Genomic DNA, 13,343 nt, shown 5'->3' with positions numbered 1-13,343 from the left:
AAAATCTTCAGTGGCTGCACAGAAACCTTCCAGACAGAGCTTGCTGTATTGAGACCATGTTATGGATGGCCAGCAATAGGCATCCATGATCAGGTGGACAAATACTTGGTCAGGTTGTGGATCCAGTTTATGGCTGGATAGCTCCTTTGTATAGGAGGTGCTAGTTTACACTGAAGATAGATACAAAAAAGCTGAAGTAACTCGACAGGTCAGGCAGCCTCTCTGGAGAAAAAGAATAGGTGACGTTTTGGGTTGAGTCACTTCTTCAGACGTCTGAAGTCTGACGACCAAGTCTGAAGAACGTCACCTATCCATGTTCTCCACAGATGCTGCCTGACCCGCTGAGTTACTCCAGCACTCTGTGAAACGTCACCTATCCACATTCTCCACAGATGCTGCCTGACCCACTGAGTTACTCCAGCACTCTGTGAAACGTCACCTATCCATGTTCTCCACAGATGCTGCCTGACCCACTGAGTTACTCCAGCACTCTGTGAAACGTCACCTATCCATGTTCTCCACAGATGCTGCCTGACCCGCTGAGTTACTCCAGCACTCTGTGAAACGTCACCTATCCACATTCTCCACAGATGCTGCCTGACCCACTGAGTTACTCCAGCACTCTGTGAAACGTCACCTATCCACATTCTCCACAGATGCTGCCTGACCCGCTGAGTTACTCCAGCACTCTGTGTCCATCTCCTTTTGTTCTGTGTTCCAGACTAATGCTGGTGTGAACGCAACTGTTCAATGTCACAGAATCCTCCGTTTGTCCATCAGACCTTTATTACGCTAATCTTCTCATTAACCAGACTGTAAATTTGTATCTGTCATTAATTTAATCATTTTGACTTTCTGGGATATTTTATAACATTGGAACTTTGCGGGGAGGGAGAGGGGCAAGGCCCATCGCATGTACAGTGTTCCCCATCGCATGTACAGTGTTCCCCATCGCATGTACAGTGTTCCCCATCGCATGTACAGTGTTCCCCATCGCATGTACAGTGTTCCCCATCGCATGTACAGTGTTCCCCATCGCATGTACAGTGTTCCCCATCTCATGTACAGTGTTCCCCATCGCATGTACAGTGTTCCCCATCGCATGTACAGTGTTCCCCATCTCATGTACAGTGTTCCCCATCGCATGTACAGTGTTCCCCATCTCATGTACAGTGTTCCCCATCTCATGTACAGTGTTCCCCATCGCATGTACAGTGTTCCCCATCGCATGTACAGTGTTCCCCATCGCATGTACAGTGTTCCCCATCGCATGTACAGTGTTCCCCATCTCATGTACAGTGTTCCCCATCGCATGTACAGTGTTCCCCATCTCATGTACAGTGTTCCCCATCTCATGTACAGTGTGAGAGAGATGCCCCATCGCATGTACAGTGTTCCCCATCTCATGTACAGTGTTCCCCATCTCATGTACAGTGTGAGAGAGATGCCCCATCTCATGTACAGTGTTCCCCATCTCATGTACAGAGAGAGAGAAGCCCCATCTCATGTACAGTGTTCCCCATCACATGTACAGAGAGAGAGATGCCCCATCTCATGTACAGTGTGGGACAGATGCCCCATCTCATGTACAGTGTTCCCCATCTCATGTACAGAGAGAGAGATGCCCCATCTCATGTACAGTGTGGGACAGATGCCCCATCTCATGTACAGTGTTCCCCATCTCATGTACAGAGAGAGAGATGCCCCATCTCATGTACAGTGTTCCCCATCGCATGTACAGAGAGAGAGATGCCCCATCTCATGTACAGTGTGGGACAGATGCCCCATCTCATGTACAGTGTTCCCCATCTCATGTACAGAGAGAGAGATGCCCCATCTCATGCCCAGCTTTAGCGGAGTTATTTAGAGAGAACTGTTCATCAGGTGTTCTGGGGCTGTGATCGGGTAAACAGAACATGATTAACACTCATCATCTTTCCTCACCAGGGTCCCCGGTTACAGTGGGGATGAGCATACACATTGCCAGCATTGACATGATCTCGGAAGTTAACATGGTGAGTTGAAGGATTTTATTTTGTGACCAAAATGCCGATGTAAATTCAGTGTGGCCCCAGGTTAGGGTCATGAGGTGTAGATGAAGTCCTGACTGGAACAAGAGAATACCACTCAAGACTGAAGATGGGTACCGTACTCAAGGCAGAAGCACCGAGCCCCCAGGATAGCAGGGGGGCAGGATTTATGTTCACTTGGAAAGCGGTGTACAGTGCGTGGGTGTACAGTGCGTGGGTGTATGGTGGGTGGGTGTACAGTGCGTGGGTGTACAGTGCGTGGGTGTATGGTGGGTGGGTGTACAGTGCGTGGGTGTATGGTGGGTGGGTGTACAGTGGGTGGGTGTACAGTGCGTGGGTGTATGGTGGGTGGGTGTATGGTGGGTGGGTGTACGGTGGGTGGGTGTACAGTGCGTGGGTGTATGGTGGGTGGGTGTATGGTGGGTGTACAGTGGGTGGGTGTACAGTGGGTGGGTGTACAGTGGGTGGGTGTACAATGCGTAGGTGTACGGTGGGTGGGTGTATGGTGGGTGGGTGTACAGTGCGTGGGTGTACGGTGGGTGGGTGTATGGTGGGTGGGTGTACGGTGGGTGGGTGTACAGTGCGTGGGTGTATGGTGGGTGGGTGTACAGTGGGTGGGTGTACAGTGCGTGGGTGTACAGTGGGTGGGTGTACAGTGGGTGGGTGTACAGTGGGTGGGTGTACAGTGGGTGGGTGTATGGTGGTGGGTGTACAGTGCGTGGGTGTACGGTGGGTGGGTGTATGGTGGGTGGGTGTACAGTGCGTGGGTGTACAGTGGGTGGGTGTACAGTGCGTGGGTGTACAGTGGGTGGGTGTACAGTGGGTGGGTGTACAGTGGGTGGGTGTACAGTGGGTGTACAGTGGGTGGGTGTACAGTGCGTGGGTGTACAGTGGGTGGGTGTACAGTGGGTGGGTGTACAGTGGGTGGGTGTATGGTGGGTGTACAGTGGGTGGGTGTATGGTGGGTGTACAGTGGGTGGGTGTACAGTGGGTGGGTGTACAGTGGGTGGGTGTACAGTGGGTGGGTGTACAGTGCGTAGGTGTATGGTGGGTGGGTGTATGGTGGGTGTACAGTGGGAGGGTGTACAGTGGGTGGGTGTACAGTGGGTGGGTGTATAGTGGGTGGGTGTACAATGCGTAGGTGTACAGTGGGTGGGTGTATGGTGGGTGGGTGTACAGTGCGTGGGTGTACGGTGGGTGGGTGTATGGTGGGTGGGTGTACGGTGGGTGGGTGTACAGTGCGTGGGTGTATGGTGGGTGGGTGTACAGTGGGTGGGTGTACAGTGCGTGGGTGTACAGTGGGTGGGTGTACAGTGGGTGGGTGTACAGTGGGTGGGTGTACAGTGGGTGGGTGTATGGTGGTGGGTGTACAGTGCGTGGGTGTCTGGTGGGTGGGTGTATGGTGGGTGGGTGTACAGTGCGTGGGTGTACAGTGGGTGGGTGTACAGTGCGTGGGTGTACAGTGGGTGGGTGTACAGTGGGTGGGTGTACAGTGGGTGGGTGTACAGTGCGTGTACAGTGGGTGGGTGTACAGTGCGTGGGTGTACAGTGGGTGGGTGTACAGTGGGTGGGTGTACAGTGGGTGGGTGTATGGTGGGTGTACAGTGGGTGGGTGTATGGTGGGTGTACAGTGGGTGGGTGTACAGTGGGTGGGTGTACAGTGGGTGGGTGTACAGTGGGTGGGTGTACAATGCGTAGGTGTACAGTGCGTGGGTGTATGGTGGGTGGGTGTACAGTGCGTGGGTGTACGGTGGGTGGGTGTACGGTGGGTGGGTGTACAGTGGGTGGGTGTACAGTGGGTGGGTGTATGGTGGGTGGGTGTACAGTGGGTGGGTGTACAGTGCGTGGGTGTACAGTGGGTGGGTGTACAGTGGGTGGGTGTACAGTGGGTGGGTGTACAGTGGGTGGGTGTACAGTGGGTGGGTGTATGGTGGTGGGTGTACAGTGCGTGGGTGTACGGTGGGTGGGTGTATGGTGGGTGGGTGTACAGTGCGTGGGTGTACAGTGGGTGGGTGTACAGTGCGTGGGTGTACAGTGGGTGGGTGTACAGTGGGTGGGTGTACAGTGTGTGGGTGTACAGGGCGTGGGTGTACGGTGCGTGGGTGTATGGTGGGTGGGTGTACTGTGGGTGGGTGTACAGTGGGTGGGTGTACAGTGCGTGGGTGTACAGTGGGTGGGTGTATGGTGGGTGGGTGTACAGTGCGTGGGTGTACAGTGGGTGGGTGTATGGTGGGTGGGTGTACGGTGGGTGGGTGTACAGTGGGTGGGTGTACAGTGGGTGGGTGTACAGTGGGTGGGTGTACAGTGCGTGGGTGTACCATGGGTGGGTGTACAGTGGGTGGGTGTACAGTGGGTGGGTGTACAGTGGGTGGGTGTATGGTGGGTGGGTGTACAGTGCGTGGGTGTACAGTGCGTGGGTGTACAGTGGGTGGGTGTACAGTGCGTGGGTGTACGGTGGGTGGGTGTACAGTGGGTGGGTGTACGGTGGGTGGGTGTACAGTGGGTGGGTGTACAGTGGGTGGGTGTACGGTGGGTGGGTGTACAGTGGGTGGGTGTACAGTGAGTGGGTGTACAGTGGGTGGGTGTACAGTGGGTGTACAGTGGGTGGGTGTACAGTGGGTGGGTGTACAGTGGGTGGGTGTACAGTGGGTGGGTGTACAGTGGGTGGGTGTACAGTGGGTGGGTGTACAGTGGGTGGGTGTACAGTGGGTGGGTGTACAGTGCGTGGGTGTATGGTGGGTGGGTGTACAGTGGGTGGGTGTACAGTGCGTGGGTGTACAGTGGGTGGGTGTACAGTGGGTGGGTGTACGGTGGGTGGGTGTATGGTGGGTGGGTGTACAGTGTGTGGGTGTACAGTGCGTGGGTGTACGGTGGGTGGGTGTACGGTGGGTGGGTGTACGGTGGGTGGGTGTATGGTGGGTGGGTGTACAGTGGGTGGGTGTACAGTGGGTGGGTGTACAGTGCGTGGGTGTATGCTGGGTGGGTGTACAGTGGGTGGGTGTACAGTGCGTGGGTGTACAGTGGGTGGGTGTACGGTGGGTGGGTGTACGGTGGGTGGGTGTACAGTGGGTGGGTGTACGGTGGGTGGGTGTATGGTGGGTGGGTGTACAGTGTCAAATATTAACTGGACATATCTGAATGGCAGAGGCCATGGGAGTGTTGATGTACAGAGAGATCTTTGCTCCCTGAAAGTGCTGGCACGGGGACAGGGGAGTGAAGATGTTGTTTGCCTTCATAGTCAAGGCACTGAGTACAATTGAGACGTCATGTTGCAGTTCATAAGTCATCGGAGCAGAATTAGGCCATTCGGCCCATCGAGTCTACTCTGCCATTCAATCATGACTGATCTATCTTTCCCTCTCAACTCCATTCTCCTGCCTTCTCCCCGTAACCCCTTCACTAATCAGGCATCTGTCAATCTACACCTTAAAAACACCAATGACTGTCTGTGGCAATGATTTCCACAGATTCACCGCCCTCTGTAAAGAGATTCCTCCTCGACTACTTTCTAAAGGGATGTCTAAATCTTCTGGTGTAAACTCTCCCACCAGTGGAAACATCCACTCAATCCTGGCCATTACTTTGAGTTTATTCTCACTGGAAGGGAGGAGGTTGAGGGGTGAATGTAACAGGACGCCAAGGGTCCAGGTCCAGCGAAGGTGGAAGACTGTTTCAAGGGGGAGTGAACGTGGACTACAGGAGACCCCGGTGCCTGTGCCTATTGCAAACGGGTACACCCTCTTGGGAGCTGTCGGTCAGGAAAAGGTCGGGAAAGAAGGAACAAGGACTGAAAGCGAGCAAAGTAAGTGAGTGTTAATCACTGGTAGAAAGGCAGTTTCAAAGGAGCGCCAAAGGGTCGCTAGCAGTCAGTCAATAAGGGTCGCTAAGGGTCAAAGGGTCAAAGGGTCGCTAGCAGTCAGTCAATAAGGGTCGCTAAGGGTCAAAGGACCAAAGGGTCGCTAGCAGTCAGTCAATAAGGGTCGCTAAGGGTCAAAGGGCCAAAGGGTCGCTAGCAGTCAGTCAATAAGGGTCGCTAAGGGTCGCTAAGGGTCAAAGGGTCGCTAGCAGTCAGTCAATAAGGGTCGCTAAGGGTCGCTAAGGGTCAAAGGGTCGCTAGCAGTCAGTCAATAAGGGGTGCAGCCGTGTGGAAGGAAGGAAGGACCCTGTGTGTAAAGTGCGAGACTTTGGCGAGGAGGTTACACTTGTTTACGAGCCTGATTTTCTTTTTGGACAATAATGGCAGACAAGTTGGTGCAGTGTGTTTCCTGCAGGATGTGGGCAGGTGGGGACCGCTGGAGCTTCTGGGAGCTACACCTGCAAGAACTGTGTCCAGGTGCGGCTCCTGACTGGACGTGTGGTCAAGTCAAGTCAAGTCAAATTTATTTGTCACATACACATACTCGATGTGCAGTGAAATGAAAGTGGCAATGCCTGCGGGTTGTGCACAAAAATAATTACAGTTACAGCATATAAATAAAGTTAATAAGTTACTAAACATAGCACAAAAAGTGTCGACAAAAATGTAGTCTCTGGGGTTATCAAAGTTGCCAGTCCTGATGGCCTGTGGGAAGAAGCTCCGTCTCATCCTCTCCGTTTTCACAGCGTGACAGCGGAGGCGTTTGCCTGACCGTAGCATCTGGAACAGTCCGTTACTGGGGTGGCAGGGGTCCCTCATGATCTTGCTTGCTCTGGATCTGCACCTCCTGATGTATAGGTCCTGCAGGGGGACGAGTGTAGTTCCCATGGTGCGTTCTGCCGAACGCACTATTCTCTGCAGGGCCATCCTGTCCTGGGCAGAGCTGTTCCCAAACCAGACTGTAATGTTGCCGGACAGGATGCTCTCTACAGCCCCAGAGTAGAAGCAATGGAGGATCCTCAGCGACACTCTGAATTTCCTCAGTTGTCTAAGGTGGTAAAGGCGCTGCTTAGCCTTACCCACCAGTGCGGCAATGTGCGTTGCCCACGTCAGATCCTCTGAGATGCGGACTCCCAAGTATTTGAAATTGCTCACCCTATCCACAACAGACCCATTTATCTCCAGTGGCGTGTACGTCCTTGGATGGTGGAGTTGGAGAAGCAGCTGAATGACCTCAGGGTCATCCAGGAATGCGAGAGTTTCCTGGACAGAACCTACTGTCACACCAAGGGTCCAGGTCGAGCGGAGGTGGAAGACCGTTTCAGGGGGGAGCGAACGTGGACTACAGGAGACCCCGGTGGCTGTGCCTATTGCAAATAGGTACACCCTCTTGGGAGCTGTTGGGGCAGAAGACGCTTCCAGTCCGTGCGGCGGACGTGTTGGCAGATCTAACCCAGGCAAGGAAACTCGACCGGGGAGACCGAAGTCAGGAAGAGCCATAGTAGTGGGAGACTCCATTGCCCGAGGTACGGACAGTAGATTCTATGGCGACAGGCGGGACTCGAGGATGGTCTGTTGCCTCCCTGGTGCCAGGGTTCAAGGCATCACGGGGCGGCTTCAGAACATCCTAGCGAGGGAAGGTGATCAACCGGAAGTAGTTGGGCATGTGGGCACGAACGATGTCGGGAGGAAGAGGAAGGAGATACTGCAACGTGAGTTTAGAGAGTTAGGAAGAAGACTGAGAAGTAGGACGTCGAGGGGAAATCATGCTTGACTAATCTTCTGGAATTCTTTGAGGATGTAACAAGGAAGATTGACAGGGGAGAGCCGGTGGATGTGGTGTACCTTGACTTTCAGAAAGCCTTCGACAAGGTTCCACATGGGAGATTAGTGGGCAAAATTAGAGCACATGGTATTGGGGGTAGGGTACTGACATGGATAGAAAATTGGTTGACAGACAGAAAGCAAAGAGTGGGGATAAATGGGTCCCTTTCAGATGAAAGGGGATGGAGTGGGTCAGTGGGGGGAGGAGGGGGGGTTGAGGGTGCAATAATACAGGAGAGGCTTTGGGTGCAGGGCTCACTCAATCACATCCTCTCCCCTTCCCTGTCCCAGTGGCCCTGTCCCAGTGTCCCTGTCCCTGTCCCAGTGGCCCTGTCCCAGTGTCCCTGTCCCAGTGTCCCTGTCCCTGTCCCAGTGGCCCTGTCCCTGTCCCTGTCCCAGTGTCCCAGTGTCCCTGTCCCAGTGTCCCTGTCCCTGTCCCAGTGGCCCTGTCCCTGTCCCAGTGTCCCAGTGTCCCTGTCCCTGTCCCTGTCCCTGTCCCAGTGGCCCTGTCCCAGTGTCCCTGTCCCTGTCCCAGTGGCCCTGTCCCTGTCCCTGTCCCAGTGTCCCAGTGTCCCAGTGTCCCTGTCCCAGTGTCCCTGTCCCTGTCCCTGTCCCAGTGGCCCTGTCCCTGTCCCTGTCCCAGTGTCCCAGTGTCCCAGTGTCCCTGTCCCTGTCCCTGTCCCTGTCCCTGTCCCTGTCCCTGTCCCTGTCCCTGTCCCTGTCCCTGTCCCTGTCCCTGTCCCAGTGTCCCTGTCCCAGTGGCCCTGTCCCTGTCCCAGTGTCCCAGTGTCCCTGTCCCAGTGTCCCAGTGTCCCTGTCCCAGTGGCCCTGTCCCTGTCCCAGTGTCCCAGTGTCCCAGTGTCCCTGTCCCAGTGTCCCAGTGTCCCAGTGTCCCTGTCCCAGTGTCCCAGTGTCCCTGTCCCTGTCCCAGTCCCAGTGGCCCTGTCCCTGTCCCAGTGGCCCTGTCCCAGTGTCCCTGTCCCAGTGGCCCTGTCCCAGTGTCCCAGTGTCCCTGTCCCTGTCCCAGTGTCCCAGTGTCCCTGTTCCAGTGTCCCTGTCCCAGTGTCCCAGTGTCCCTGTCCCAGTGTCCCTGTCCCAGTGTCCCAGTGTCCCTGTCCCAGTGTCCCTGTCCCTGTCCCAGTGTCCCTGTCCCAGTGTCCCAGTGTCCCAGTGTCCCTGTCCCCCCTCCACGAGGAATGGCCCAAGGTGTCCACGGTCTAGTATATATTAATGATTTGGATGATGGAATTAGAAGTAACACTACAAATGACACAAAGCTGGGTGGCAGTGTGAACTGCGAAGAGGATGTTAGGAGGTTGCAGGGTGACTTGGGCAGGTTGTGTGAGTGGGCGGATGCATGGCACATGCCGTACAATGTGGATAACTGTGAGTTTATCCACTTTGGCGGCAAAAACAAGGAGGCAGATTATTATCTCAATGGTGTCAGATTAGGTAAAGGGGAAGTGCAGCGAGACCTGGGTGACCTTGTACATCAGTCACTGAAGGTAAGTGTGCAAGTACAGCAGGCAGTGAAGGTAAGTGTGCAAGTACAGCAGGCAGTGAAGGTAAGTGTGCAAGTACAGCAGGCAGTGAAGAAAGCTAATGGAATGTTGGCCTTCATAACGAGGAGAGTTGAGTATAGGAGCAAAGAGGTCCTTCTGCAGTTGTACAGGGCCCTGGTGAGACCGCACCTGGAGTACTGTGTGCAGTTTTGGTCTGTGACTCTCCCTACAGATGCTGCCTGACCCGCTGAACATTTCCAGCACCTTCCGTTTGGGTTTCAGATTTTCAGCATCTGATATCTTACTTTGAAACATAGAATCATGGAAAATAGATGCAGGAGGAGGCCATTCGGCCCCTCGAGCCAGCACTGCCATTCATTGTGATCATGGCTGATCATCCACAATCAGTACCTTCTTTCCACACCCCTTGATCCCGTTCGCCCTGAGCTAAATCTAACTCTTTGCCGTTACATCAGGTGACGTGCCTCCCAGTGGCGGATTAGCTGGGATGTTTGGTGCAGAAACCCAGCCTCTGTCTCTGGGATCGTGCTGTGCAGTGTCTGGGCATTGGTGTCGGCCGCACAGTGTGGGGAACGCTTTGCTGGTGATGGTGAATGGCGGGGAACGGTCGTGAGCGGTGGTGAGCAGTGGTGAGCGGTGGTGAGCAGTGGTGAGCAGTGGTGCCGACAGCAGGCTCTCGTGGGCACCTTGGGCCAGTCTTGGCCAGAGCAGTGGGCCGGGCAGTGGCACAGAGGTGGGGAGGGCGGCGGGCAGGGCAGTGGCCAGGGCAGTGGGCAGTAGGCTGGGCAGTGGGCAGTAGGCAGGGCAGGGCAGGGTGGTGGGCAGTGGGCAGGGCAGTGGGCAGGGCAGTGGGCAGGGCAGTGGGCAGGGCGGTGGGCAGGGTGGTGGGCAGGGTGGTGGGCAGGGTGGTGGGCAGGGCAGTGGGCAGTGGGCAGGGCAGTGGGCAGTGGGCAGGGCGGTGGGCAGGGCAGGGTGGTGGGCAGTGGGCAGGGCAGTGGGCACGGTGATGGGCAGTGGGCAGTGGGCAGGGTAGTGGGCAGTGGCACAGAGGTGGGTAGGGCAGTGGGTGGGGCGGTGGGCAGGGCATTGGGCAGTGGGCAGGGCAGTGGGCAGTGGGCAGGGCAGTGGGCAGTGGGCAATGCAGTGGCAGGGCGGTGGGCAGTGGGCAGTGGGCAGGGCAGTGGGCAGTGGGCAGGGCAGTGGGCAGGGCAGTGGGCAGGGCAGTGGGCAGTGGCAGGGCGGTGGGCAGTGGGCAGGGCAGTGGGCAGGGCAGTGGGCAATGCAGTGGCAGGGCGGTGGGCAGTGGGCAGTGGGCAGTGGGCAGGGCAGTGGGCAATGCAGTGGCAGGGCGGTGGGCAGTGGGCAGTGGGCAGGGCAGTGGGCAGTGGGCAGGGTGATGGGCAGGGCAGTGGGCGGGGCAGTGGGCGGGGCAGTGGGCAGTGGGCAGGGCAGTGGGCGGTGGGCAGGGCAGTGGGCAGGGCAGTGGGCAGGGCAGTGGGCAGGGCAGTGGGCAGGGCAGTGGGCAGGGCAGTGGGCAGGGCAGTGGGCGGTGGGCAGGGCAGTGGGCAGGGCAGTGGGCAGGGCAAGGGTCTGGATGCACGATGACCTAGTGGACCACAGAGTCCTGGACCACCTGATGCTCGGGTGTGGAGAGGAACACACTCCAGGCTTCACCAAGGACAATGGTTGGGTGGCCGGATGGCGGATGGACCTGGTCCTGGTGAAGTGGGCGATCTGCACTGGAACCGCTGGCTGACTGGACAGCACTGTGTGTGAGCCGCGCTGACAAGGAGGCGTGCGTTAGCGTGTGTGATGTGATCACGTTCTCAGCTACATGTACAATGGCAGTGTGGAGCCCTTGATGAGCCTGTGGTTGTCACGGTAACAGCGCAGTGAGGTGGTGCAGCGGGTAGAGCTGCTGCCTCATGGCGCCAGAGACCCGGGTTCGATCCCGACCACGGGAGCTGTCTGTACGGAGTTTGCACGTTCTCCCCGTGACTGCGTGGGTTTTCTCCGGGCGCTCCGGGTTCCTCCCGCACACAAAGACGTGCAGGTTTGTAGGTTAATTGGATTTGTAAATTGTCCCAGGTGTGTAGGATAATGTTAGTGTGCTGATCGGCACGGACTCAGTGGGCCGAAGGGCCTTCTGCTCTATCTCTGAAGGCTAAGGACAGGTACACCCAGTACAGGATGGTCCATGATATATAACACATCCCTCCCCAAGTAACACATCCTCTTCTCAAACAATCCCTCTCTTGTAATTCAACATAAATAACATCATCTTTACTTGGAATTCAGGGGCGTAATGTTTCACTGTGCTAGTGCTGTCGGGGAGGATTTAAACTAATGTGGCAGGGGGATGGGAGCAGGAGCAGAGAGACAGAGGGGTGTAAAATGAGGGTAGAAGCAACAGGTAGCAAGGTGAAAAGTAAAAGTGGCAGGCAGACAAATCCAGGGCAAAAATCAAAAAGGGCCATAATTGTATAAGGGGTAAGAGAGTTGTAAAAACAAGCCTGAAGGCTTTGTGTCTCAATGCAAGGAGTATACGTAATAAGGTGGATGAATTAAATGTGGAGATAGTTATTAATGATTATGATATAGTTGGGATTACGGAGACATGGCTCCAGGGTGACCAAGGCTGGGAGCTCAACATCCAGGGATATTCTATATTCAGGCTGGATAGACAGAAAGGAAAAGGAGGTGGGGTAGCGTTACTGGTTAGAGAGGAGATTAAAGCAGTGGAAAGGAAGGACATTAGCTTGGAGGAAGTGGAATCGATATGGGTAGAGCTACGAAACACTAAGGGGCAGAAAACGCTAGTGGAGTTGTGTACAGGCCACCTAACAGCAGTAGTGAGGTTGGGGATGGCATCAAGCAGGAAATTAGAAATGCATGCACTAAAGGTGCAGCAGTTATAATGGGTGACTTCAATCTACATATAGATTGGGTGAACCAAACTGGCAGGGGTGCTGAGGAAGAGGATTTCTTGGAATGTTTGAGAGATGGTTTTCTAAACCAACATGTCGAGGAACCAACGAGAGAACAGGCCATTCTAGACTGGGTATTGAGTAATGAGGAAGGGTTAGTGAGCAGTCTTGTTGTGCGAGGCCCCTTGGGCAAGAGTGATCATAATATGGTAGAGTTCTTCATTAGGATGGAGAGTGACAAAGTCGATACTGAAACAAGTGTTCTGAACTTAAAGAAAGGTAACTTTGAGGGTATGAGGCGTGAATTGTCCAAGATAGACTGGCGATTGATGCTGAAAGGGTTGACGGTGGACATGCAATGGAAGGCATTTAAAGGTCGCATGGATGAACTACAACAAGTGTTCATCCCAGTTTGGCAAAAGAACAAACCAGGAAAGGTAGTGCATCCGTGGCTAACAAGGGAAATCAAGGATAGTATTAAAACAAAAGATGAAGCATACAGATTAGCCAGAAAAAGTAGCATACCAGAGGGAGAAATTCAGAGTCCAGCAGAGGAGGACAAAGGGCTTAATTAGGAAAGGGAAAATAGATTATGAGGGAAAACTGGCAAGGAACATAAAAACTGACTGCAAAAGCTTTTATAGATATGTCAAGAGAAAAAGATTAGTTAAGACAAATGTAGGTCCCTTGCAGTCGGAAACAGGTGAATTGATCATAGGGAACAAGGAGATGGCAGACCAATTGAACAAATACTTTGGTTCTGTCTTCACTAAGGAAGACATAAACCGTCTGCCGGAAATAGCAGGGGACCGGGGGTCTAATGAGATGGAGGAACTGAGGGGAAATCCAGGTTAGTCGGGAAGTGGTGTTAGGTAAATTAAATGGATTAAAGGCAGATAAATCCCCAGGGCCAGATAGGCTGCATCCCAGAGTGCTTAAGGAAATAGCCTCAGAAATAGTGGATGCATTAGTGATAATTTTTCAAAACTCTTTAGATTCTGGAGTAGTTCCTGAGGACTGGAGGGTAGCTAATGTAACCCCACTTTTTAAAAAGGGAGGGAGAGAGAAAACGGGGAATTATAGACCAGTTAGCCTAACATCGGTAGTGGGGAAAATGCTAGAGTCAGTTATTAAAGATGTGATAGCATCACGTTTGGAAAGTGGTGAAATCATCGGACAAAGT

At 54.4% G+C, this 13,343-nt stretch overlaps 2 protein-coding genes across 2 annotated transcripts in view; both read left to right on the top strand.

The window, feature by feature from the left end:
* LOC144600305 (gamma-aminobutyric acid receptor subunit alpha-3-like) overlaps positions 1 to 726 on the top strand; it is a 22,676-nt gene extending 21,950 nt beyond the window's left edge. Inside the window, 1 exon segment of the mRNA XM_078411873.1 lies at positions 722 to 726. Within this exon segment, the coding sequence (XP_078267999.1) occupies positions 722 to 726 (5 nt within the window).
* A 1,221-nt stretch (positions 727 to 1,947) lies between these two features.
* Positions 1,948 to 13,343, top strand: part of LOC144600723 (gamma-aminobutyric acid receptor subunit beta-4-like) — a 59,390-nt gene continuing 47,994 nt past the window's right edge. Inside the window, exon 1 of the mRNA XM_078412645.1 lies at positions 1,948 to 2,015. Coding sequence (XP_078268771.1) covers positions 1,968 to 2,015 — 48 coding nt within the window. The 5' untranslated portion in view covers positions 1,948 to 1,967. The remainder of the gene's footprint in view (positions 2,016 to 13,343) is intronic.

Source organism: Rhinoraja longicauda, chromosome 15, assembly GCF_053455715.1.
Source record: "Rhinoraja longicauda isolate Sanriku21f chromosome 15, sRhiLon1.1, whole genome shotgun sequence".
Taxonomy (NCBI): Eukaryota; Metazoa; Chordata; class Chondrichthyes; order Rajiformes; family Arhynchobatidae; genus Rhinoraja; species Rhinoraja longicauda.
The sequence above is the reverse complement of the archived record's forward strand: the minus strand, read 5'-3'. Positions and strand labels throughout refer to the sequence as shown.